This window comes from Sphaeramia orbicularis, chromosome 20 (assembly GCF_902148855.1).
Source record: "Sphaeramia orbicularis chromosome 20, fSphaOr1.1, whole genome shotgun sequence".
Taxonomy (NCBI): Eukaryota; Metazoa; Chordata; class Actinopteri; order Kurtiformes; family Apogonidae; genus Sphaeramia; species Sphaeramia orbicularis.
Window position 1 is genome coordinate 35,776,348 of NC_043976.1, and position 27,396 is coordinate 35,803,743.

Consider the following 27,396-nt stretch of genomic DNA (forward strand, 5'->3'; position numbering starts at 1 on the left):
TCACAGCCTATTTTCGTCATTTCATTGATATTTTCATGTATTTTAAAAATACAGGAAAAATCTGTAAAAGAAACAGTGAAAATTCTGTTAAATTACAGATTTTTTTACAGTGCACTTAAAATTAGCATTACAGTGTTTAGACTAAAGAGCTTTGGAGTTTTGCCAAAGATGTCAATGTATTGGATTGTAGAGATACGAACTGCATTTATTTACAGCGATGGGCCGGGGGATTTATGCGACTACTAGAGGGTGTAGGGAGTCACTAGTTGCTTTTCCAAAGGACATCTGCGCAAAACTTTACTGATATTTACTAAATGTTGAAAAAACAGAAGTGCATAATGTCAGTTTTTTCATTAAATCACAAATGCGATGATTTGTTTATTTATTATCGCGAGATGACACGAGAAGTCATTCCGTTTACACGGCGACAAACGTAAATATGGTGTTGATTTACAGGTGTATTCATTATTATTATTATATATTACCCCTCTATCTCGTACTAAATTAAAAAATGATTGGGTTTCCTGGTGTGTCCACACATACCACGACATGTTTCTTCTTCTTCTTTGCTTGTTGTAATGTCCGTCAATATCCGTTTTTTTTAATTCACCTGACTCTAGTTGCGAAAAAAGGTCTTTCCATTGCAGTTTTACGTGATATACCATTTACGCTATGACTGAAAAACCACCTCTTGCCAGCGGAAAAACTTTTAATCAAAAAATTTGACTTTTGGCGAAATTGTTGTTCTTCCATTCGGTAAAAATTTTATGCGCAAGTTATATTTGCACAATTAGAGGGTCAGTGGAAAAGCGACTAGTGCCGGTCTCCCATGGTGAGGAAAACCACAGGGACTTTAACCAAAGCAAGTTAACCCATAAAGACCCCAAACAGCCACTGACGACCAAAAACATCTACTGATCTAAACTATTTAATACCTGCGGATCCATGAATCCTATCAATACATGTAAATAACTGGTTTAAAATACAGTTTGTCATGTTTTCATGGTCATCAGATATGAGCCATTTGGACGATCAGAAGCTCCGTAGTTACCGTGGAAACACCGTCATCTTCTACAACATTGATTCACCAGTAAAACCCATGGAGTTGGATCAATGACAGTGGATGGAGACACTTTTTTTATGATGAGTTAATGATGTATTTTGCTGAAAAAGTCACTTTTTCTTCAGTTTTCTCGCTGTTTCTCACACTTTTCGATATACTAACCCTCAACTTTAATCTGAGCTTTTATGAACATCTAGACGATCAGTGAATAAAAAATAGGAAAATACCTGAAGTTCACTGAAAAAAATGCAAAATACAGAGGTGATTAGTGGTTTTAGTTTGGCTGTTTTCAGTCTAAAAAACAGAGCTAAGCTAACAGAGCTAAGCTAACAGAGCTATAATGTAAACTATCAGCTGATGTGGCACATGAAGATTATAAGACACAGTGTTATTTTGACCAACTGTAAAAATAAGCATATATAAGTTTTAGTTTGAAGAAAAATCGATGATACCATAATATAGATATGTGTAAACAATTAGCTTTATATTTCATTTAATGAATGATACAGCCTGTGGATACATGGTGTTGGTTCTTTGTTGGTGTCCTCTGGTGTGTGTCTTTCCCCAATATTGAAATTTTGGAATCAATATCAACACTACATAGAACCACTTTAAACAATCATTCTTTTTTTTGTCATGTACAATTTATTTATGTTCATTTTTACATAAAATTTAAAGGCTAGGATCACATTTTCTAGTCAGTATTAAAACTATAATCAGGCACCTTAGGCACCATGTTTTTGTTTTCCCACTCTTTGGCTGGTCGGTTTTTATTATGGTTTTGGTGTGAATGGGTTTTAGAATTAAAACTGGCTCTATTATTCCACAAAAATAATTAATATGACCGTCCCTAATTTACATGAATCATGCAAGGTGCTTTGTGATACTTAACTGCTAATTGTGCCATTATGCAATGCATAAAAGAAGCATGTCTTAACCAATTATCAGAGTATGTGGGAGAAGGGAGACCATTTGGAACTGGTTGGAAAAAGCACATTTATCTGATCCGTGCTTCATCATTTAATAAACTAAAGTGTCATGAGGTATCATGTCATCTGATAGATCAAATAAGAAGATGGCATGAAATTTTCAGTGAAGTGACTGATTGTATTCATAGTTCAGGACCATGGACAGAGCACAGTTTACATTGGGTTGATGCTCTTGGAATGAAAGCCGTCGATGTAGAACAGGGGTTCCTAAAGTGGGGTATGTGTACCCCTGGGGGTACTTGAAAGAACCCCAGGGGGTACTTGAAATTTTTGGGGAAAAATATTTTAAATAAGTCATCTGAATACAAAATAAATAATGAGAAGTGATGCTGAAATATAAAACACAATAAATACATTCATATAATAACGTAGACGCTCCTGACCTTATTTCATTTCAATATTTTTTTTTATATTATTATTAACTGTCATCTTGTTTAAGCTTTGGTAACATTTTAAGAACATTTCTATTTTATATTTTTCAAAATGAGTTTATGTGAGTAATTAAGTAATTATTTGTTGTTGATGAAAGGTTCATTTATTCATTCATAACCATTTATTTTATTTTTCTTTGCAATGAAAGAGGGCGCTTTTCAGTTTAAATTTTGCATAAAATTTGCTTTTAAAGATTTGTTATTTTAATATATTAAAGTCAAATATATGCTTTGAAAATATAAACAGACATCTTTGGCACAGGAACAGATTTTGCCACATTTTTTCGTTCAAAATTGCCGAAGCGAGAGTTGGGGGTACTTGGCTAAAAATATAGATTTCAGGGGGTACTCCACTGTAAAAAGTTTGAGAACCACTGGTGTAGGCTAAAATATATGTAGGTTATTTACACTGACAGATAAGGTAAGGTCGGATAGGATAAGATAAGATAAGATAAGATAAGATAGGATAGGGTAAGATAAGATAAGATAAGATAAGATAAGATAAGATAAGACAGGATAGGGTAAGGTAAGATAAGATAAGATAAGATAAGATAAGACAAGACAAGACAAGACAAGACAAGACAAGACAAGACAAGACAAGACAAGACAAGACAAGACAAGACAAGACAAGACAAGACAAGACAAGACAAGCCTTTATTTGTCCCACAAGGAGAAATTCCAGGTTACAGCAGTGAAGCACAAAGGCACACAAGAGCAGAAAAAGTGCAAAATCAAAGAATAAAAACAAATCAAAAAAGCTATATATACTATTTACAGTTGTGCGTGTGTTGATCATGCTACAGGTTGAACAGGAATATGATTTATTCCATGTTCTGACCCCAATGGTTTCTCTCCTGTGAGTTAGTGCAGTTAGGACCCGTCTACTTTGCAAACACTTACAGTAGGTCTTGCCGTTCCTCTCTAAAGTTGCACCTTGCTTGTAGTGGTTTTCTAGATGCCCCTTTTTCTGCACAGGTTAGACTTAGAGATGTTAAAGTATTTTACTGGCTGTTGTTACGTTGATCCATTAACACCGCAGTTGTAGTTGAGAAACATTTTTCTCCACTGTCTTTTGTGAGTATGTGTTGCCTTGGTCACTGTTTCCTGAAAGAAACACATGCATTAATCGTACACGTACAGTGCGCTGCAAAAGTTCTTCTCTAACTATAGGTTTGTTGGTTTAGTAAAGATCTAATAACCTTCTAGTGTCTCTGTATTTAGATCCAATCTGACATATGTGAAGTATGAACAGCAGGAAAAAGTACAGTTTAAGGGAAAAAAACGCTTCTATAAACCAAAGTGGTCACATTTAAAGGGGTCATATTCTGCTAAACCCACTTTTATTAGTCTTTGGTTCATTTATTTGTATATTTGGACCCTAACAGTTAAAAAAAAAAGTTTGAATTTGAACCCTCCAGGTGCTACAACGCTATCTTTATACTAATTTTTGGCAAAAATCAAGTGGATTTCTACAACCTGTTTGAATTCTTTCTTAATTTGTTGCATCTATAACTAGTTACGTCACAACTTTTGCACATATAAGGTCAAGACTTCTGATGAACATTTCTCCGAGTACAGAGAAACAGGACAGAGCAGCACGGTCAACAACCTGGAGGGGGCGGGGTCTGAAGTGGCTCATGTGCATTTAAAGGGCCAGTGCTCAAAATGACCTTTCTGGTGTCATTACTCAGAAATAGGGTTGAAGATGGACCTGTGGAGTTGAATTAATGAAGAATTCTGACCCAAGCAGAGCATTTACAGTTTATGTAGACCACAGGGAAATGTTTAAAATGCATAATTCCATTAAAAATGCAACTATGACCCCTTTAATGTGACCTCCCTTTACACTTAACATGTCTTTAACCCTTTTGTTCAGACAATATTAGACTGATTGTATTAATTTTCTGCTGTTTTTTTTTTTTTTTTTTTTTTTTAACCAGGTTTCAACACGTCAGATATTTCTAATTGTTTGTGCTACTTCTAGTCATGGGGTCAGAGGTCACACTAAATAGTGACTTTAACCTTTACAACACATTTAGTTCATTTTGTGTGTCTTTTAAGGTTATGCACATAATTCCTGTATTTTCCTGTTGTATATGTGAAGAAAAGAGAATGAAAAATAAAAATGTATATTCATGTCAATCCCGCAAAAACAACAAAGCAAAAGGTGTCCTGAGACTTTTGCAGAATATTGTATATAGTACATCAGTGGTTCTCAAACTTTTTACAGTGGAGTACCCCCTGGAATATACTTTTTTTTAGCCAAGTAGCCCCAACTCTTGCTTCAGCATTTTTGATTGAAAAAAATTTGGCAAAATTTGTTCCTGTGCCAAAGGTGTCTGTTTATATCAACCACACTTTTTAAGCAAACAGCATATGTTTAATTGTAATATATATTAAAAAAAAAAAATACAATACATTTTGTGCAAAATATCAACTGAAAAGTGCCCTCTTTCATTGATAAGAAAAATAAATAAATTGGTCATTAATTAATAGATGATCCTTTCATCAACAAAGACATAATTACTTAGCTACTCAAATAAACTCATTTTGAATAATATAAAATAAAAATAGAGGTACTTTTGTTGTTTGGTTTTGTCTTTTGTCTTTACCTTTAGGAGGTATTGTGATCACTTTGCTTTGTTTGTTTGTTTGTTTGTTTGTTTGTTAGCAAGATAACTCAAAAAATTATGGACGGATTTTCAGGAAATTTTCAGGAAATGTTGATCCTGGCACAAGAAACAAATGATTAAAGTTTGGTGTGGTGGTGATTCGGGTGGGGGGGTGGTGGTGGTGTGATTTTTGTCTATTGTCTTGGTTTTTGTCTGTTTTCATCTATTAGTTTTTTGTTTTTTTTGTTGTTTTTTTTCCCCTCGTGGCTATTGTTTGTGTTGGTTTTTGCTTATTGTTTTTTTTTTTTTTTTTGGCTATTATTGTTATTACTGGTGACTTGTAGTTTCATGTTGTTGTTGCGATTTTGTAAGTAAAAATAAAATTGATTAAAAAAATAAATACATTAATTAATTAATAATAATAATAATAATAATAATAATAATAATAATAATAATAATAATAATAATAATAATAATATAAAGTAGAAATGTTCTTAAAATTTTACCAAAGCTTAAACAAGACAATTGACAATAAAAGTATGAAATGAATCCATTTATTGTGTTTTATATTTCAGCATTAATTCTCATTATTTCGTTTGTATTTGGTGGATGATGACTTATTTTTTTTATTTATTTATTTATTTATTTATGTTCGTTTCAAGTACCCCCTGGATGTCTTCCAAGGGTACCCCACTTTTGGAACCCCTGCAGTATATGATTTAAAATAAGATGTTCCTCTATTATTATTAGATTACCTCTGACTTACTTGATTGAACTAATTTGTGCTGCTCTTGTGATTGAAGTGAAGTATCTTTTCCTGTGCTCATTAATGTGCTGGTCATCAGTATAATTAGTGTATTATCCACAGAACTGAACACTTTATCTCCGCTTTTCTGATTATTTTTTTGACCTCAATAGCTTCCCTCTTTAGTAAATATGGCACCACATTCAGTCTTTTCATGTGTTTTCATGTTAAGCTTCAATGGAAGTAAACAAATTTGACACTAAATCCACTTTCCTAGAATCAACTTTTAGATAATTAGGATTTTGCCACATTAATTACATTGCAAAGGCATTGGTAGGGATTTTTTAATAACTAGCATAAACAGGAGTGATGATTACAGCATGAAGTTGCAATCAAAATCTGATTAAAACTGGAGAAACCCTGGAGAAATTCTCACAAAATTTATGACAGGTAGGAAATATTGAAACTTGAAATTAAAATCAAATAATATGAGTCAAAGTAAAACTAAAAACCTCTAGTTAGTCAAAATAAGGAAAAAAAAAAAAGTCCAGGCGGAGTATTTTAGGCTTTGGGTTTAAAGCAGGGGTGTCAAACATGTGGCCCGGGGGCCAAATGTGGCCTGCCAAAGGATCCAATCTGACCCGTGGGATGAATTTGTGAAATGCAAAAATGACACTTAAGATATGAAAAATCACTTTCGTTCAGGTTCAAACCAATTAACTCTCAAGTGGGTCAGTCAGTAAAATATCATCATAACAACCTCTAAATACTCACAACTTTACACACATTTTTCTCTTTGTCAGTGTAAATATTTTCATGTAATTTTCCTATATTTACACTCAAACAAACTGTCATTTCACACAAAATGTGAAAAACTTGAACAAATGTGAACAACCTGAAATGGCGTGAGAGAAGTGTAATTTTAACAATATTCCGCCGCTAACGTTTCGAGTTTTTCTGTAAGTTGTAATGCACGTCAATGATAAACTGAGGTAGAATATTAGTAAATTGCAGTTGTTTTTGTAAAGAAATTTTAGGGTGTTCATGTTATTCACATTGTTTTAAGCCTTAGGGGTCCGCGGTCATGTCCCATGACTGAATCACATGACATTTTCGACACGTCACTTTATATTTTTTGTGTATTTTTTGGCCTTTTGTGTTGATATAGTAGTAAAAAAAATAATAGGCAGATGATATACAGGGTGGGGAAGCAAAATTTACAATGAACATTTAGTTGTTTTTTCTCAGCAGGTACTACGTCAATTGTTTTGAAACCAAACATATATTGATGTCATAATTATACCTAACACTATTATCCATACCTTTTCAGAAACTTTTGCCCATATGAGTAATCAGGAAAGCAAACGTCAAAGAGTGTGTGATTTGCTGAATGCACTCGTCACACCAAAAGAGATTTCAAAAGTAGTTGGAGTGTCCATAAAGACTGTTTATAATGGAAAGAAGAGAATGAATATGAGCAAAACTATTACGAGAAAGTCTGGAAGATACTATTAAAGAAGAATGGGAGAAGCTGTCACAATATTTGAGGAACACTTGCGCAAGTTTCAGGAAGCGTGTGAAGGCAGTTATTGAGAAAGAAGGAGGACACATAGAATAAAAACATTTTCTATTATGTCAATTTTCTTGTGGCAAATAAATTCTCATGACTTTCAATAAACTAATTGGTCATACACTGTCTTTCAATCCCTGCCTCAAAATATTGTAAATTTTGCTTCCCACCCTGTAGATGAAGTTGTGTTAAAAAAAGATACCAAACATGGGTATAGTAAACATTTCTTTTAGGGATGCACCGATACCACTTTTTTCCAGACCGAGTACAAGTACAGGTATTTACATTTGAGTACTTGCCGATACCGAGTACCGATACGAGTACTTGATAATCCCATTCCAGTTCTTAGTTCCTTTTGTAAATGTGCTTTATTGTCGTTGTCATTAGTCTGACTGGAACAAAGTGCTGCTACTGACATTTAATGTGTTGGAATGAGCATTTGTCAATTAATCCACTAGGAGGCGCTGCTCTGAATCAACCATACTGGACAAATACCATGAAGAAGAGTAAAGTTTTTTTGAGAAGAAGAAAGTCAGTAATAACAAACATGGAGACGACAGAGGAGGTACTACTAATGTGGATACTAATGTTGCAGCACTTTCTCTGGTAAGGTTTAAAAGCTTAGCTTCAGCAGGAAGAGAAAAGAGAAATAAGCGATAAGTTTAGTTTTCACTTCCACTGGCGGCGGTCTGCACCGCTCTGTACCCTCGGCCCAGCTCTGGGTAGTTGTCATAAACCTGTCAGTAGTTTTTCTCTATCTCACACAGTTGCTCTTTGAACAGATCCTCTATCTCCACAGTTCCCGGTGGTATTCTCCGTCTGGGAACGCATCTGCCAGCACCCAGAGGACGGACAGAACACTTTGTCCGTATCCGTCTGTGTCTTTAACGTTACTTGCAGTCAGCGTTACTTTTATCTCCGTCATTTATTTTTTTAAAAATCTCCACACTCTTCACACTCCCCTCACATTATTCCACCACCGTGTACCTGCTGCACTGAACTGTGAATGTCACGCTGCCATAAGTGGTATCGCTGCAGTTGTATTGGATTACTTTTCCAAGTACGAGTACAAGTACACACTGAGTATCAGAGCCGATGCCCGATACTGGTATTGCATCCCTAATGTCTTTATATAGTATATAAAGGCAAAATCAGAAGTATTTAAAAATGTCCAAAATGGGCTCAGACCCCTAAAGGTTAAAGGATAGTAGGATAGTTTGCCGATGTAAACATTTTCATCATGTAAGTAAAGCTTGGATTTGACATTATTTTATTTACAGGGTGGGGAAGCAAAATTTACAATATTTTGAGGCAGGGATTGAAAGACAGTGTATGACCAAAAATGACTAAAATCACACTTCAGATATTTCAAAATGTTTATATTTATTGAGGTTGTTCATGTTTTTGTTAAATGTTAGTTTGTTTTAATGTAAATACAGTAAAATGACATGAAAATGTGTACATTTACAGGGTGGGGAAGCAAAATTTACAATATTTCGAGGCAGGGATTGAAAGTCAGTGTATGACCAATTAGTTTATTGAAAGTCATGACAATTTATTTGCCACAAGAAAATGTACATAATAGGAAATGTTTTTATTCTGTGTCCTCCTTCTTTCTCAATAACTGCCTTCACACGCTTCCTGAAACTTGCGCAAGTGTTCCTCAAATATTCGGGTGACAGCTTCTCCCATTCTTCTTTAATAGTATCTTTAAGAAAGTCGACATTGCTGTGTGATGTTCTATTGGTAGCATGTTCTAAAACGCCCCAAATAGCAGAATCCAGAGGGTTTAGATCTGGGCTAGAAGGCGGACATAAACATGATTCCCAAAAATTGCTAAAGTTGGATTTGTTGCTGTTGTCAACAAGTGTTTTGGTGTTCTTGTGTAAGATTTTAACTTCAAATCATATTTTAGTGCATTTCTAACGGTCTTGTTGTCTACCTCAAGTTCACTTGCCATTTTTCTCATGCATTTGGTTGGATCCTTTAGGATTTTGGATTTGAGAGCTTTGATTAAAGCTTTGGTACGTTTTTTTGTTGCTTCCTCCACTTCCAGACTTTCTCGTAATAGTTTTGCTCATAGTCATTCTCTTCTTTCCATTATAAACAGTCTTTATGGACACTCCAACTATTTTTGAAATCTCCTTTGGTGTGACGAGTGCATTCAGCAAATCACACACTCTTTGACGTTTGCTTTCCTGATTACTCATATGGGCAAAAGTTTCTGAAAAGGTATGGATAATAGTGTTAGGTATGATTATGACATCAATATATGTTTGGTTTCAAAACAATTGACGTAGTGCCTGCTGAGAAAAAACAACTAAATGTTCATTGTAAATTTTGCTTCCCCACCCTATATATTATCATATTATTATTTCACTGGTCTGCCCCGCTTCAGACCAAATTTGGCTGAATGTGGCCCCTGAACTAAAGTGAGTTGAACACCCCTGGTTTAAAGGGTTAAGAGTCTGTGTTGAGTAACAGTGAATGCCGATCTAGTGTATAATGAAAAAGTGGGAAAGGCGTGAGACAAAACTAAGTGCTGACAGATCAGAAGAAGTGACAGAAATCAGGTTCTAAATGCTGTGGAGAGATGCTGCCTCTCATTTAGTGGCTCAGTGGCTTTCAATCAGAGGCTCACAGGAAGACAGAGAGAAAAAGAGAGAGCGAGTCAATGATTTCCCCCAGCGCCTGTTTCAATAGTGTCTCCTGTCGCTCATCTGACCCATTCGTTATGCTGAGCCATGGGGAAATCTGATTGGGCTCATTACCCTCTCCTCAGAACTGATACAGGAAGTGCAAAAGGAGAGAGAGCCTCTTCTGCAGCTCATTGTGAATGGACACCATCAGCGCTGTTGTCACTATCAGGAGTATATGGCCATCTGCCAAGGCTCTCCCTATCTAACCTGGCTCTCCTCTTCCTTTGTGAGCTGGAAACAAATGAGCGTCGCCTCCTCTCTCGCCGTGTGATGGTGCAGTGGGGGGATGGACGTAGTGAGCTGAAACTATTGGCATGCATTGTCTCATTCATTCAGCTCAACGGTGAATGAGAAGGGATGGATGACAGATACCGTGAAGGGCATGTGAGGTAACAATGTCCACCTCAGGCCTGGAAAATGGACCGACTTTTGATGTATTAGGCAGGACTTTCGACAAAGAGGACTGCCTCATCCTCACTTTAGCTTCCTTTTTTTCCCCTCTAAATCAAAGGTGTCAAAGATGCCGCCCGGGGGTCAAATGCGGCCCACCAAAGGGTCCAGTCTGGCCCCTGGGATGAATTTGTAAAATGCAAAAATTACGCTGAAGATATTAATCATTTTAGTTCAGGTTCCACATACAGACAGATTTAATCTCAAGTGGGTTGGATCAGTAAAATACTACCATAACTAGAAGCACTCGGAGAGCGCAGACCTCCGCCAAGGCTGATCAGTGGCCCCCCCTGTGGGCCCCTCCACGCCAAGGAGGTTATGTTTTTGCCAGGGTTTGTTTGTTTGTTTGTTTGTCTGTCTGTCTGTCTGTTTGTCTGTCCGTTAGTGTGCAACATAACTCAAAAAGTTATGGACAGATTTTGATGAAATTTTCAGGGTTTGTTGGTAATGGGCCCCCCCGTGGGCCCCCCAACCCCGATCACCACCAAAAGTTAATCATTTCTTCCTTATCCCATTTCCAACAAACCCTGAAAATTTCATCAAAATCTGTCCATAACTTTTTGAGTTATGTTGCACACTAACGGACAGACAAACAAACAAACAGACAAACAAACAAACCCTGGCAAAAACATAACCTCCTTGGCGGAGGTAATAACCCATAAATACTCAGAACTCCAAATTTTTCTCTTTGTACATGTAAAAATTTCCTGAAAATTTCAACAAATTTGGACGAATTTGGACAAATCCACCCATTACTTTTTGAGTTATCTTGCTAACATAGAGAAAAGCTTGGCGTTGACATTATTTATATATTATTATGTTATTATTTTACTGGTCCGGCCCATTTCAGATCAAATTTAGCTGAATGTGGCCCCTGAACTAAAGTGAGTTTGACACCCCTGCTTTAAACCATGGGTGTTCAACTCACTTTAATGATTTTTACACCATTGATTGTTAATATCTTCAGTGGAATTTTTGCATTTCACTAATTCATCCTATCGGCCAGATTGGACCCTTTGGCAAGCCAGATTTGGCCCCCGGGCCACATGTTTGACACCTGTGCCCTAAGACATTATTTATTTTTTTCCACACCTTCTAACCTGTATCCACTGGATACACAAATGCTGGGCCCCATGAATTTGTCACGTTTAGCCCCCTTCATGGTGCCCCAGTGGATGGGGACGTTCGCGAATTCAGAGCCGGCCGACAGTTGGGTTCAGGTGAACGTTAGTGCCAGTAATGTAGGATATAGGTGGAAGAAAACTGTCACAACCTGCCTGTTATTTTCAATTGGTTGGTTGTTCCCCTTGAGCAGGGGTGTCAAACTCATTTTAGTTTAGGGGCCACATTTAGCCCAATGTGATCTGAAAGGGGCCAGACCAATAAAATAATAACTACAAAAAAAAAAAAAATTCCATCATGAAAATGTTTACATCTACAAACTACAAAAAAATATTCTTTTGCCACTCAAGTGAAATGAAAAGTGAAAACATTTGGAGTTTGCGCTAAAGGTTCTGTTGGAAATATGACGGGGTTCAGAGAGAGACAAACAGGAAGTGATGAGAAGATACAAAAAGATTCTGAAGATATAAATATATTCAGGGTGGGATTTGTTGGGGGGGATGGGGGAATCAACATGGCGCTAACGTTCACCTGAACCGAACTGTCGGACGGCTCCGAATTCACGAACATTACCATCCACTGGGGCACCGTAAAGGGGGGAGTAAACGTGACAAATTCATGGGGCCCAGCATTTGTGTGTCTAGTGCAGGGGTGTCAAACTCATTTTAGTTCAGGGGCCACATTCAGCTAAATGTGATCTGCAGTGGGCCGGACCAGTAAAATAATAACATAATAATTTATAAATCATGTCAACTCCAAGCTTTCCTCTATGTTTTAGTGTAAAAAAAGTAAATTTACATTATGAAAATGTTTACGTCTACAAACAGTCCTTTCAAAAGATGTGAATAACATGAACAAACTGAAAAAAATAAGTGTAATTTTAACAACATTCTGCCTCAGTTTATCATTGACACATGTACATAATAATTTACAGATCACAGTGGATCTACAAATACACAAAACATTTAGTAGTAGGCAGAATTTTGTTAAAATTGTACTTACTTCTCTTAACACATTTCAGGTTGTTCATATTTGTTCAGGTTATTCACATTTTTTTGCGAAATTATACTTTGTTTTAGTGTAAATAGATGAAAATATTTACATTTACAAAGAGAAAAATGTGGAGTTTATGATAGTATTTTATTGGTCCTGCCCACTTGAGATTGAATTGTTCTGAATGTGGAACCTGAACTAAAACAATTGTTAATATCTTAGTGTAATTTTTGCATTTCACAAATTCATCCCAAGAGCCAGACTGGACGCTTTGGCGGGCCGGATTTGGCCCCCGGGCCGCATGTTTGACACCTGTGCCCTTGAGGATGAAATTCATTGAGCAGAGATAGGGATGTAAAAACCAGAGGGGGGGTTGATTCCACCAATCCCCCCCAATAAATCCCACCCTGAATATATTTATATCTTCAGCATCTTTTTGTGTGAAATCTTCTCGTCACTTCCCGTTTTTCTCTCTGAACCCCATCATATTTCCAACAGGACCTTTAGCGCAAACTCCAAATGTTTTCACTTAATATTTTCTCATTACAGTCTGGTTTATTTTCATTTAAAAGGGCTGAAAATATGCTGTATTTCCTCAAAAATCAATCACAAAAACACAGTGTAGAGCGGTAACATACGCTGCCTCTGATGTAACGCGGAGCTCAGTCATAAATCAAACCAAAGTGTGCTTGTGTCGGTGATTCATAAACCTATCAAAAAACGATCAGAGGTGGCATTTGGAGGATGACCTCTACACTGCACTGCTTGGCTCTGCGCAGTTGATTCAGCAACGGAGTTATTGAAAACATGATGATATTTTTTGCTCAACAACTACTTCCTGAGACGCCTGAAAAGAACGGTGCTGCGTCGAAAGCGTGGAGAGTTGTTATTTTGGGTATAGACTTGAAATTAAGTAGTCCTAAAGAGCTATGGAGGAAAAAAAAAAAATCACTCAACTTAGTCATCAAAAATGCGAATAAAAGGGTTATTGGATCTTTTATGTGGCCCAGTGATGAGTGCTTCCCAGAAAGCTTTGCAGATATTGCATAGAACTTGAGTATTCTTTGAAAACTTTACCTTTTTTTCACCTTCTAGTAGTATTTTGTGCACATCAGCACCGATTACAAGAGCTACAGAAGCAGAAAGTAGCTTTCAGCAAAAAAAAAAAAAAAGAAGAAAAGGAAACTGGTAACATAATAGTGAACAAAACATTCTTATAACTAATTACCAAAACACTCCGGGGTCATTTGGAACAGCAAAAATGATAAATCTTCCAGATGTGAAAACAGTTTTGAGTGTAGCCTATTCCCTGTTGTGTTGCAAAGGGGGGGGGGGGGGGGGGGGGGGAATGGCTTTTCTAGCTCTTACATAGATGGAGGTTTACATCGATCTATATTCACATAAGTCAGCAGCGAACGGAGATCAATATAATATCAAGCAGCTCTCCTGGTCTTTGTGTCTTAAACCTGTAGATTGAAGCGTATCCTTGAGGGAGAGTACATTTTCTTATGTTCCTATGACACATTGTACACACTATGTGCATCTGTTTACTCCAATGCTGGTATCTCCTTGCCCAGTGGGCCCTTTAACTTGGCAGAAGCTGTGGAGTGGGTGGTTTGGACCCTCTGCAAAAACAGGATTATCAAATATACATTACAGGCGTTTCAGGGCCCCAGTGTGGAAGCTTAGGCTCCTGTGTGCTAATTGCCGGCCTCACTGTGCTATGTAATTTCATGCTTGATGTGAGCATTTGTCTTTCACGCTACAAAGGAACTGGATACTGTGTACAAATGCAAGAATGAGCTAAGATATCTTGTACCAGCTGATAAAGCCGTTAATTTTGCCACTTTTGTAAACACACCAAACAACCATGCACTGTAAAAAAAAAAAAAAAAAAAAAAAAAAAACACGATAAAAAAAAAAAAAGGTATTATTCTGGCAGCAGGGGTGCCAAAAAAATACTGTTAAATAACGGAAAATAACCATCTCATAAAAATACAGTAATTTTCCATAATTAAATTACAGTTTTTTTGCCTTAACTTTACATGAGATTTTGCTTCTTTTTTTTTTTTTTTTTTACTTTTTAATGTTTAATAAAGAACATTTTCATGTATTAAAACAATCAAATTAGCTATAAAAATATATCTAAATACTTTTCGATGAGACTAAGTTGTACAATCCACTGATAAAAACTGTATTTGGACAGTTTTTATCAGTGCTTATACATGTTATACATTGACAAAAATACATTTATTCAACATTTTTCTTGTGAAACCTCCCATAATTACACAAGATATTTGTCAATTAACAAACAAGTCTTGTTAAACTTACAAAACAAATACTTCTTTTACAGTTAATTGTCAGTAATTTTATCTCGTTTTTTTTTTTGTTGTTTGCTTTTTTTTTTACAGTAATAAACTTTAAATTAACAGTTTAATGTCATAAATAGAAAAGAAATATTTGTGAAATTACGATACATTTGCAAATGTATTTTAACTGTATTTTTCTGTGAAAAAAGAGAAAAATGTCTTAAAAAATGGAATTTTTTTGGTTATTCACAGTTACAGTTTTTTCATGTTATTTTACATTTGAAGTGTAAAATCAGTCTATATTTGTCATTTCATTGATATTCTCCTGTATCTTAAAAATACAGGAAAAATCTGTAAAATAAACAGTGAAAATTCTGTTAAATACTTTTTTTTTTTACAGTGTACCTAAAATTAGCATTACAGTGTTTAGAATATAGACAGTTTTGGAGTTTTGCCAAAGATGTCAATGTATTAGATTGTAGAGATATGAACTGCATTTATTTACAGCGATGGGCCGGGGTATTTATGCAACCACTAGAGGGTGTAGGGAGTCACCAGTCACGTTTCCATTGGACATCTGCGCAAAAACTTTACTAATATTTACTAGATGTCGAAAAAACAGAATTGTGTAATGTCGGTTTTTCCATTAAATCACAAATGCGATGATTTGTTTATTTATCATTGCGAGATGACACGAGAAGTCATTCCATTCCGAAAAAAGGAGAAAAAGAAATATTTGTGAAATTACGATACATTTGCAAATGTATTGTAACTGTATTTTTCTATGAAAAAAAAAAGTCTTTTAAAAAAATGGAAATTTTTTGGTTATTCACAGTCACAGTTTTTACCTCCGCAAAGGAGGTTATGTTTTTGCCAGGGTTTGTTTGTTTGTTTGTTTGTCTGTCCGTTAGTGTGCAACATAACTCAAAAAGTTATGGACAGATTTTGATGAAATTTTCAGGATTTGTTGGAAATGGGATAAGGAAGAAATGATTAAATTTTGGTGGTGATCGGGGGTGGGGGGGCCCACGGGGGGGGGCGCAGACCAGAAAATTTCATCAAAATCTGTCCATAACTTTTTGAGTTACGTTGCACACTAACGGACAGACAGACAGACAGACAGACAAACAAACCCTGGCAAAAACATAACCTCCTTGGCGTGGGGGGGGCCCACGGGGGGGACCACTGATCAGCCTTGGCGGAGGTCTGCGCTCTCCGAGTGCTTCTAGTTTCATGTTATTTTACATTTGGCGTGTAAAATCAGTCTATTTTTGTCATTTCATTGATATTTTCCTGTATCTTAAAAACACAGGAAAAATCTGTAAAAGAAACGATGAATATTGTGTTAAATTACAGATTTTTATTTACAGTGTGTTTTTGCTGTATAATAGCTTTAGAGGCCTTACAAAACAATATAGACTGATTTGGAAATGCTTTGGATAATGACCCTATTGGCCGGGGGAGTCATCGAGGGCCAAATTGCTGCTTGTGTGGAGCTTTAGTTTGTAATTAGGTCAGAATGCAAATGCTGGTATTGTAATGTTGTCCCACAAGGACTAGCACAGCTCCAGTCTCACTGTTTAGAGTGTATCCATGTGTGTCACAGTGACTCATTGAGCCCCTCTAGTGCTGTTGAGCTTTGAGGAGGGAGAGAGCGCTTCGGGCCGAGCTCATTCACAACCTTGCGCTCTTATCAAAACATGTTTATTGCGCTGTAATGTGGTGCTCCGTTTATGCAGCGTTTAACTCCGTGCTTCTACCGCTGCAGGCCTTTGAATGTAGAAGGTAGAACTTGACCTCAGGCTCACCCCCTAACCTTCCAAACACACCCACCAACACTTTTGACTCAATTTCTACTTCCTCCCCTTTCCCTCCCACTCCATCCACCCCACCCCACCCCCACTTCTGTTGTTTCCTCTCCCTTACCTTTCTGTTTTATTGATCATTAGCTGATGTTGTGAAGAGAGAACGGCTGTAATTAAGGAGCCAGACTGGTCTGTCAATTCTGTTCAGCGCCGCATGGAGAGCACCAGACCAAGCGATGGCGCTAATAGGGCTTCATACTGTAAACAACACGCACACCTGGACAGCAGGAAGCCCCAGGGAGATGGCGCCGTCTACAAGTTAGCGCCGATAAACCTACAAACTTCATCACGGAAACACATTGAATGTGTGTTTCTGTCGTCAAAGCTTGAGTGGCAAAAGAATCTTTTTTTGTAGTTTGTAGATGTAAACATTTTCATGATGTAAATTTTTTATTTTTTTTATTTTTTTTTTTTTAGTACAGGGTGGGGAAGCAAAATTTACAATATTTTGAGGCAGGGATTGAAAGACAGTGTATGACCAATTAGTTTATTGAAAGTCATGAGAATTTATTTGGCACAAGAAAATTGACATAATAGAAAATGTTTTTATTCTATGTGTCCTCCTTCTTTCTCAATAACTGCCTTCACACGCTTCCTGAAACTTGCGCAAGTGTTCCTCAAATATTCGGGTGACAACTTCTCCCATTCTTCTTTAATAGTATCTTCCAGACTTTCTCGTAATAGTTTTGCTCATAGTCATTCTCTTCTTTCCATTATAAACAGTCTTTATGGACACTCCAACTATTTTTGAAATCTCCTTTGGTGTGACGAGTGCATTCAGCAAATCACACACTCTTTGACGTTTGCTTTCCTGATTACTCATATGGGCAAAAGTTTCTGAAAAGGTATGGATAATAGTGTTAGGTATGATTATGACATCAATATATGTTTGGTTTCAAAACAATTGACGTAGTACCTGCTGAGAAAAAACAACTAAATGTTCACTGTAAATTTTGCTTCCCCACCCTGTAGTAGTTATTATTTTACTGGTCTGGCCCCTTTCAGATCACATTGGGCTAAATGTGACCCCTAAAGTAACATAAGTTTGACACCGCTGCTTCAACCCCAATGACATTATTTCTTTTTCACAACTTCTAACTTGTATCCACTAAACCACAGGTGTCAAACATGCGGCCCAGGGGCCAAATCCAGCCCGCCAAAGGGTCCAGTCCGGCCCTTGGGATGCATTTGTGAAATGCAAAAATTACACTAAGATATTAACAATTGTTTTAGTTCAGGTTCAACATTCAGAACAATTCAATCTCAAGTGGGCAGGACCAGTAAAATACTATCATAAACTCCACATTTTTCTCTTTGTAAATGTAAATATTTTCATGTATTTACACTAAAACAAAGAATAATTTCACAAAAAATGTGAATAACCTGAACAAACATGAACAACCTGAAATGTCTTAAGAGAAGTAAGTACAATTTTAACAAAATTCTGCCTACTACTAAATGTTTTGTGTATTTGTACATCCACTGCGATCTGTAAATTATAATGTACATGTGTAAATTATAAACTGAGGCACAATATTGTTAAAATGACACTTTTTAACACTATTTTTTTCAGTTTGTTCATGTTATTCACATCTTTTGAAAGGATAGTTTGTAGATGTCAACATTTTCATAATATAATTTTACTTTTTTTACACTAAAACATAGAGGAAAGCTTGGAGTTGACATGATTTATATATTATTATGTTATTATTTTACTGGTCCAGCCCACTGCAGATCACATTTATCTGAATGTGGCCCCTGAACTAAAAGGAGTTTGACACCCCTGCACTAGACACACAAATGCTGGGCCCCATGAATTTGTCACGTTTACTCCCCCCTTTACGGTGCCCCAGTGGATGGTAATGTTTGCGAATTCGGAGCCGGCTGACAGTTCGGTTCAGGTGAACGTTAGTGCCAGGTTGATTCCCCCATCCCCCCCAACAAATCCCACCCTGAATATATTTATATCTTCACAATCTTTTTGTGTTGAAATCTTTTCGTCACTTCCCATTTGTCTCTCTGAACCCCGTCATATTTCCAACAGAACCTTTAGCGCAAACTCCAAATGTTTTCACTTTTCATTTCACTTGAGTGGCAAAAGAATATTTTTTTGTAGTTTGTAGATGTAAACATTTTCATGATGGAATTTTTTTTTTTTTTTTGTAGTTATTATTTTACTGGTCTGGCCCCTTTCAGATCACATTGGGCTAAATGTGACCCCTAAAGTAACATGAGTTTGACACCCCTGCTTTAACCCCTTTGACATTATTTCTTTTTCACAACTTCTAACTTGTATCCACTAGACCACAAGTGTCAAACATGTGGCCCGGGGGCCAAAACCGGCCCGCCAAAGGGTCCAATCCAGCCCGCGGGATGAATTAGTGAAATGCAAAAATTCCACTGAAGATATTAACAGTCAAGGAATTTAGAATAAATTTAGTTCAATTCCATCTAAAGTGGGTCAGACCAGAAAAATACTATCATAATAAAGTATAAATAACAAAAACCACATATTTTTCTGTTTGTTTTAGTGTAACAAAATAAGTAAAATTACACAAAAATGTTAACATTTACAGACTAGCCTTTTACAAAAAATGTGAAAAACCTGAACAAATATGAACAACCTGAAATATCTTAAGAGATTTAAGAGTAATTGTACCAATATTCTGTCTGTTATTAAATGTTTTGTGTATTTGTAGATCCACTGTGATCTGTAAGTTGTAATGAACATGTGAAAATGAGAAGCTGAGGCCAAATAATGGCATAAATTGTTAAAATTGCACTTTTTTTCTTAATAAATTTCATTTTGGTCATGGTTCATGTTTTTCCATATTTTTTTAAAGGATAGTTTGTAGATGTAGAAATTTTGATACTATAATCTTACTTTTTTCACTCTAAAACATAGAAATTAGACATACAAATTTTGGAATTGATATGATTTATGTATTATTATGTTATTATTTTAATGATCTGGCCCACTGCAGGTTATATTGGGCTTTATGTGGCCCCTGAACTAACATGAGTTTGACACCCCTGCAATAGACACACAAATGCTGGGCCCCATGAATTTGTCACGTTTACACCCCCCTTTACGGTGCCCCAGTGGATGGTAATGTTCGCGAATTCGGAGCCGACCGACAGTTTGGTTCAGGTGACCGTTAGTGCCAGTAATGTATATAGGTGGAAGAAAACTGTCAAAACCTGCCTGTTATTTTCAGTTGGTTGGTCCGTTTGTCTCTCTCTGAACCCCGTCATATTTCCAACAGAACCTTTAGCGCAAAACTCAAAATGTTTTCACTTTTCACTTCACTTGAGTGGCAAGAGAATCTGCAAGGTTGGGCTTGTGTGCATACGCCTTCATACTTATGCTACGTCTCCGCCCTCGTGTTGGGTCGACACTGAGCCGGGACTTTAATCGATAAAACTATCAAAACATCTCAACCACTGCCCCCTTGTTGACTCTGCGTGTCTCTTGTCTCTTCTCCAGAGAAAGTCAGTATGCTGTCAGCATTGATCGCTCCCTTCAAGTACATAAGCCCTGGGACCAGCAGCACAGAGGACGAGGACAGTTTAAGTAAGCTGCTTCTTCTGTTTTTTTTTTTTTACTTTTTTTTTTTACTTTTTTTTTCCCTCCCCGTCAGCATGTTGCACTAACTCCCTCTGTGGCAGGCTTAATATGGAAATGATCTCTCTGTCAGCCTCATAATTAATTATTTGGGAAATGGGCTATTTGATTACGCATGGATGTCAGCTTGTGTGATAATCTTTAAAATCTGTATTATCTTATGAAATTGAGCAAAATTAAATCTAAACCTTCCAGATAAAGAAGTCATTAAATAGGTGAATGCCATCCCATTCTCCCGTTGCACTATTAACATTCTTGTGGTAAAATCTGAACACCCTATTTTTGTTCATTTCCCTTCAGAAATGCAATACGCCGCCACTTCTCCGTAACTAGGTTTGAAGAGCGTATCACAGCTGTTCAGACTTTACTCTCACGGAGGATCGAAGTGTGAAATAAAGCGGGCCACAGACATTTCTCACATCCATTCTCACAATGTCTGCCACTCCATGCAATCCCCACCCCCATTACAAATAGGATTGGTGCTTTGCATTGGCCACGGGGACCGATGTTTCCCACTTACGACTCAGATTCAGAACCAATTTGGAGGCAGATTACAGGATGATTTGCCAGATAACGTCCCCATTTTTTTTAGGAGGGGGGGATTTGGATTTGGATTTTAAAACACTTAAATATGATACAGCCCTGTGGTATGAAGTGGGCTCAGCTCAGGGAGATGATTGTAGATTTGTTCATTACCGTTTCATTGTGTATCAAGTGGTTCAATCTGCCTTGAGAGATTTTCCTTGATTCATTTTGTTCAGCCATGATAAATGTGAGTGTCACACAATAATGCCTGCTTTTTTGCTCTTTGTCCTCATGAGTCTTTTTTTTTTTTTTTTTTTCTAACTTTGAATTGCATTGTTTTTGCTGCTTTCATTGCAGGTACCAGCAGCGCCGAGGTAAAGGAAAACCGTAACATTGGTAACTTAGAGGATCACTCTATCGGATCTGCCGAGTGCCAGTCGCTTTTCTGCTCCGACTCTGCGAGAAGCGGGAGCTCTGGACTGAAGAGGAAACGACCGCTGGAGGAAGACAACAACGGCCACATGTGTCAGCTCCGTTTCATCTACAAGAAACTGTCTTGGTCTGAGGCACCGAAGAACGCTTTAGTGCAACTCAATGAGCTTCGACCGGGCCTCCAGTACCGAATGGTGTCTCAGACTGGCCCGGTCCACGCTCCTGTTTTCTCTATTGCTGTGGAGGTTAATGGACTGACCTTTGAGGGCACAGGTCCTACAAAGAAGAAAGCTAAGATGAGGGCTGCAGAACTCGCCCTCAAGTCCTTCATTCAGTTCCCAAATGCACCTCAGGCCCACTTGGCTATGGGCAACATTTCCAACCCTTCGGCTGACTTCACCTCTGACCAGGCGGACTTCCCAGACACACTCTTTAAGGAATTTGAGTCTTCACCTTGCTCTGATGGACTCTCTTTCTGCAACTCGGCAGCTGAGAGTGAGCTACTATCGAGCGAGCTCCTGAGACATGGACGGTTACTCCGCCATACCTTGGACCTGATGGTACAGGCTCAGCAGAGGTTGGGTGGGATTGTTCCAGAGCCCGAGGTTCCTAAAAGCCCCGTTGCGTTGCTGAATGAGCTCCGACCGGGCCTACGTTACGCGTGTCTTTCAGAGCGAGCCGAAGGCCGTCGGCTGCGTAGCTTTGTGATGGCGGTGCGTGTGGACGGACGGATATTTGAGGGCTGTGGTCGCAGCAAGAAGCTGGCCAAGACCCAGGCGGCTCAGTGTGCTCTTCAGGCCCTCTTCAACATCAGGACAGCCCCCGAGGGGAGGACAAGCCTCAAAGCCAGCAGGAAGAGTTGTCCTCATTTACCCCAGGTGAGTACAGACACATCCTCAGCGTCTGTCTTCAGCTAAGCTTCTTTGGCAACCACTCCACTTCCTACAGAGGCCTGTAATGACCAAAACAGTAGGCGTGCAGTGAAAAGCCAGACACCTTCCAACAAGTAATTAAAAAGGAGAAGAGATAGGGGCTAAGGAGAGAAGGGATGCTAGGAGAGAAAATGGAAAAACTGCTAGAGACGTGTGCAAAAACTGGGTTTACACTAAAAATATCCCATACTACTAGTGTCTGTGGCTTTGAGTGTTTGTTGCAGAGCCTCTGCTTTGGGTAAACATGATCAGGTTGCAGGTCTATTTAAATACAAAAGCATGTAAATGAAGCTAATTATTGTCCTTCTGCCTGTGACACAAGAGAAATCTGTATCACACCCTAAATGAGTTTTTTTTTTAGGGTCTTATGTGTTTGTAGAGATGTAATTGGGAGAGTTTTGTAATTTTGCAAAATATCTTGTTTCCTCATGTGTGGCATCACAGTGTCTACAAACATTAATTTAATCTGTTGCCCAAAGGAGATAGAAAAGCAAGGAGCAAATCGACAAACAAATCACTGAGCCCAATCCCATGCTCATTTACCCAAATATGTAAATAGCAATCAGAGCGAGGAAAACTAGTTTTGGAGAAACTGGAGGAAATTGGAGAGCCTTAAGACACAGCAGTGGCTGGATTGGCTGGCACTTGTTGACAGCCATTTAAAACTTCATTTCAGCTGCAGAATTTCATCTAACGTGAGACTGCCCTGAGTTGATAGTCACACTGATTTATTTAGTTGTTTACTATTTAAAACCTCTCACACAGTGCAGAAATCATAAATCCAAGACATCCAGGTCAAAGGCATAAGACATTTTGGGTTTAACTTTTGCCTCTACTGTCTTAATGCAGCACAAAAGAATGTTAAAAGCATTACACTGCTGAAGTATGAATCAAAAATTAATCCGTACACATCCAAAGCATCCTCTCCCCGAAGTCTTCCCTTGAAGCTTCCGTCGACACACATGCCGACATATTGTGCTTCTGCTCGATCTGCGGGGTACAAGTCGTATTAACATTCCGTCTCAGGCTTGTAGAAATAAACTGGCGAGAGTGTCCTTCCCCAGAGCACGACATCAACCCAACAAACCTGCACATGTTTGCCTGGGAGAAACTTTTTCTCTTTCTCCCTGTTGCCACGGTGTCTAAAAGGATTTTAAGAGGATTTGCTGCACCCGTTTAGTTCCAGAAAGCACTCGCTTGTGGAATTTCTTGAAAGTCAGCCGTGCCGTCTGCCAGACTCAAGAGGCATTTTTATTTTCAGAGGTAAAGGACAAAAGCGCACGTACAATGTGAAGCCATGCATCTGCGAACAAACATGTGACCAGGTGTTTGTTTGTGGGTACGTTGTGTTACATGTCGGCACTGTTGCATAATGTCATTGCGAAGCCCTCCAGCTCATACACCCACTCTGTCTTCACATGTGAGCGAGTCTTCATGCCAAGTACTGATTGCATGGGCAGTGGTTGACTACACAGCAGATGTGGCGAGCCATGTGGGGGTGGTTGCCAGCTGTAGCCTGGGGGAAATGCAAACGTTAATGGTGGTACGCCAAGTTAGCTCTTTTTTTTTTTTCCCCCAGACTTCCCTCTGGCTACCTGTTGCAGGATAAAGATTTATAGAGAAGACACGTCGTTATAGGTGCTGATTTATACCTGAAATCCTCTGAGACAATTATACGCCATTGGTGCTGCTTATGCTAGAAACCCCACCAATGCATTTCCCGTAAAGCCTCTTTATACATAGTCATCTGATTCCATGTGATTCTTCTCCTGTCTGACGGAGTTCATTGTTGTCAGCAGGAATGATTGCTGCAGTCTATGAAAATAAGAACCAAGCTGTTATAAACCAAACAAATTGCTTAAAATGAAGCCGCGTCTATTTGTCACCTCTAATTACTTGTTGCATACGTCTTAAACTTGTGAATAATTCTCCTTTTTAAACTTCCCGGAGTGTTTTATTTGAAAGACTGTGGGGAGCTGAGGAGAAACGGTAATCTAGTGTTGAGAAAAGAACACAGGATAAAAAATTAGTTAGGGCAAGGGGAAATTTCCATCTTGTCTGATTTCTCTTAAGTAAAAAGCATAGCTGTCACTGTTCAACGCCATGGGTTGTCAAAAGAGTGTTTTTGCATCGAAACTTAATAACTCAGTAGGGCAACCTGTCATAGTGATTCTATTTGACACGTATACATGTTTCTTTTCTGTTTTCAGTGTATTTTTATGTATAGTGTCGACTCAAACACTTCCATTTGTTGCAGAGTTAGTTGATTTTACCACTGCTTATTAAATACTTTATTATTCTAATCATCCTGAATGTTCTACCTCTATATTTCTGAAATTTCTTAAATATTCGTTGTCAAATTCTGACCCGTAAGAAGAGCTTAAAACCACTAATTATGATATCAAACACTTGCATTTGTTGCAAAGTTAGTTGATTTTACCACTGCTTATTATTCTAATCATCCTGAATGTTCTACCTCTATATTTCTGAAATTTCTTAAGTATTTGTTGTCTAATTCTGACCCTTAACAGGGGCTTAAAATCACTAATAATGATATCAGACACTTCCATTTGTTCCAAAGTTAGTTGATTTTACCCCTGCTTATTAAATACTTTATTATTCTAATCATCCTGAATGTTCTACCTCGATATTTCTGAAATTTCTTAAATATCTGTTGCCAAATTCTGACCCTTAACAAGAGCTTAAAACCACTAATAATGATATCAGACACTTCCATTTGTTGCAAAGTTAGTTGATTTTACCCCTGCTTATTAAATACTTTATTATTCTAATCATCCTGAATGTTCTACCTCGATATTTCTGAAATTTCTTAAATATCTGTTGCCAAATTCTGACCCTTAACAAGAGCTTAAAACCACTAATAATGATATCAGACACTTCCATTTGTTGCAAAGTTAGTTGATTTTACCCCTGCTTATTAAAGAGTTTATTATTCTAATTATCCTGAATGTTCTACCTCTATATTTCTGAAACTTTTGAAGTATTTCTTGTCAAATTCTGAGCCTTAACAAGAGCTTAAAACCACTAATAAAGATATCAAACACTTCCATTTGTTGCAAAGTTAGTTGATTTTACCCCTGCTTATTAAATACATTATTATTCTAATCATCCTGAATGTTCTACCTCTATATTTCTGAAATTTCTTAAGTATTTCTTGTCAAATTCTGACCCTTAACAAGAGCTTAAAACCACTAATAATGATATTAACACTTTGATTTCTTGCAGAATTAGTTGATTTTACCACTGCTCATTAAATACATTATTATTCTAATCATCCTGAATGATCTACCTCTAAATTTCTGAAATTTCTTAAATATTTGCTGTCAAATTCTGACCCGCAAGAAGAGCTTTAAACCACTAATAATGATATCAAACACTTCCATTTGTTGCAAAGTTAGTTGATTTTACCCCTGCTTATTAAACAGTTTATTATTGTAGTCATCCTGAATGTTCTACCTCTATATTTCTGAAACTTTTGAAGTATTTCTTGTCAAATTCTGAGCCTTAACAAGAGCTTAAAAGCACTAATAATGATATCAAACACTTCCATTTGTTGCAAAGTTAGTTGATTTATTACTCTAATCATCCTGAATGTTCTACCTCTATATTTCTGAAATTTCTTAAATATTTGTTGTCAAATTCTGACCCTTAACAAGAGCTTAAAACCACTAATAATGATATCAAACACTTCCATTTGTTGCAAAGTTAGTTGATTTTACCCCTGCTTATTAAAGAGTTTATTATTCTAATTATCCTGAATGTTCTACCTCTATATTTCTGAAACTTTTGAAGTATTTCTTGTCAAATTCTGAGCCTTAACAAGAGCTTAAAACCACTAATAATGACATCAAACACTTCCATTTGTTTCAAAGTTAGTTGATTTTACCCTTGCTTATTAAATACTTTATTATTCTAATCATCCTGAATGTTCTACTTCTATATTTCTGAAATTTCTTAAGTATTTGTTGTCAAATTCTGACCCTTAATAAGAGCTTAAAACCACTAATAATGACATCAAACACTTCTATTTGTTGCAAAGTTAGTTGATTTTACCACTGCTTATTATTCTAATCATCCTTAATGTTCTACTTCCATATTTCTGAGATTTCTTAAGTATTTGTCATGGTCTGACCCTTAACAAGAGCTTAAAACCATTAATAATGATCTGGTTTCTTCAGCTTCCCCTCGGGATGGGTTGACATTTATCTATTGGTCATCATCACCATCATTACATTCATTTAATATCAGATTTTTTATGGTATTAAACAGTGGAGTGTGTTCTAGAGTACATGTTCATAAAAGCTCAGATTAAATCCAAAGGTTATTATGCCAAAACAGAGAAAGCTGAAGCAAAGGCAGCTTTTTCAAAGACATATATTATTAATTGAACATAAAAACAAGCATCAACAACCTGTCATTTGTCAAACTAAATGAGTTTTATTGGAAAATCAATGTTGCAGAAGATGATGGTATGTCTACGTTCACTATGGAGCCTCTGAATGTCCGAATGGGTCATATCTGATGACCATGAAAAAATGAGAAACCTGAATTTTGAATTAATTGTTTATATATATTAGGGAATATTATTAATTGTGGATTATTACCCCGCCCCCCGAAGGGGAGGCAAGGGGGTATTTTTTTTGGTTTGGTTTGTTTCTTTGTTTGTTAACACTCTAGCAGCAAAACTATTGGTTGAATTCATACCAAATTGGGTTTATACATTGCCAGTGACCCCAAGTAGATCTCATTACATTTTGGGAAAAGTAAGTCAAAGTTAAAAATGTTTTATGAATCCCCCCCCACACACACACACACACACACACACACACACATTTACTTATAATGGGCAAAATTTCAAATGTCTGTAGCAGCAAAACTCTTGGTTGAATTCATACCAAATTGGCATTATAGATTGCCAGTGACTCCAAATAGATCTCATTACATTTTGGGAAAAGTAGGTCAAAGTTCAAATTTTTTATGAATTTCTAAAATCTTTTTTTCCCCCATTTACTT

The 27,396-nt window shown here is 37.2% G+C and overlaps 1 protein-coding gene across 1 annotated transcript in view; it reads left to right on the forward strand.

The window, feature by feature from the left end:
• adarb2 (adenosine deaminase RNA specific B2 (inactive)) overlaps positions 1-27,396 on the forward strand; it is a 475,247-nt gene that overhangs the window by 294,216 nt on the left and 153,635 nt on the right. Inside the window, exons 2-3 of the mRNA XM_030123826.1 lie at positions 20,336-20,422; positions 21,356-22,308. Of these exons, the coding sequence (XP_029979686.1) occupies positions 20,336-20,422; positions 21,356-22,308 (1,040 nt within the window). The remainder of the gene's footprint in view (positions 1-20,335; positions 20,423-21,355; positions 22,309-27,396) is intronic.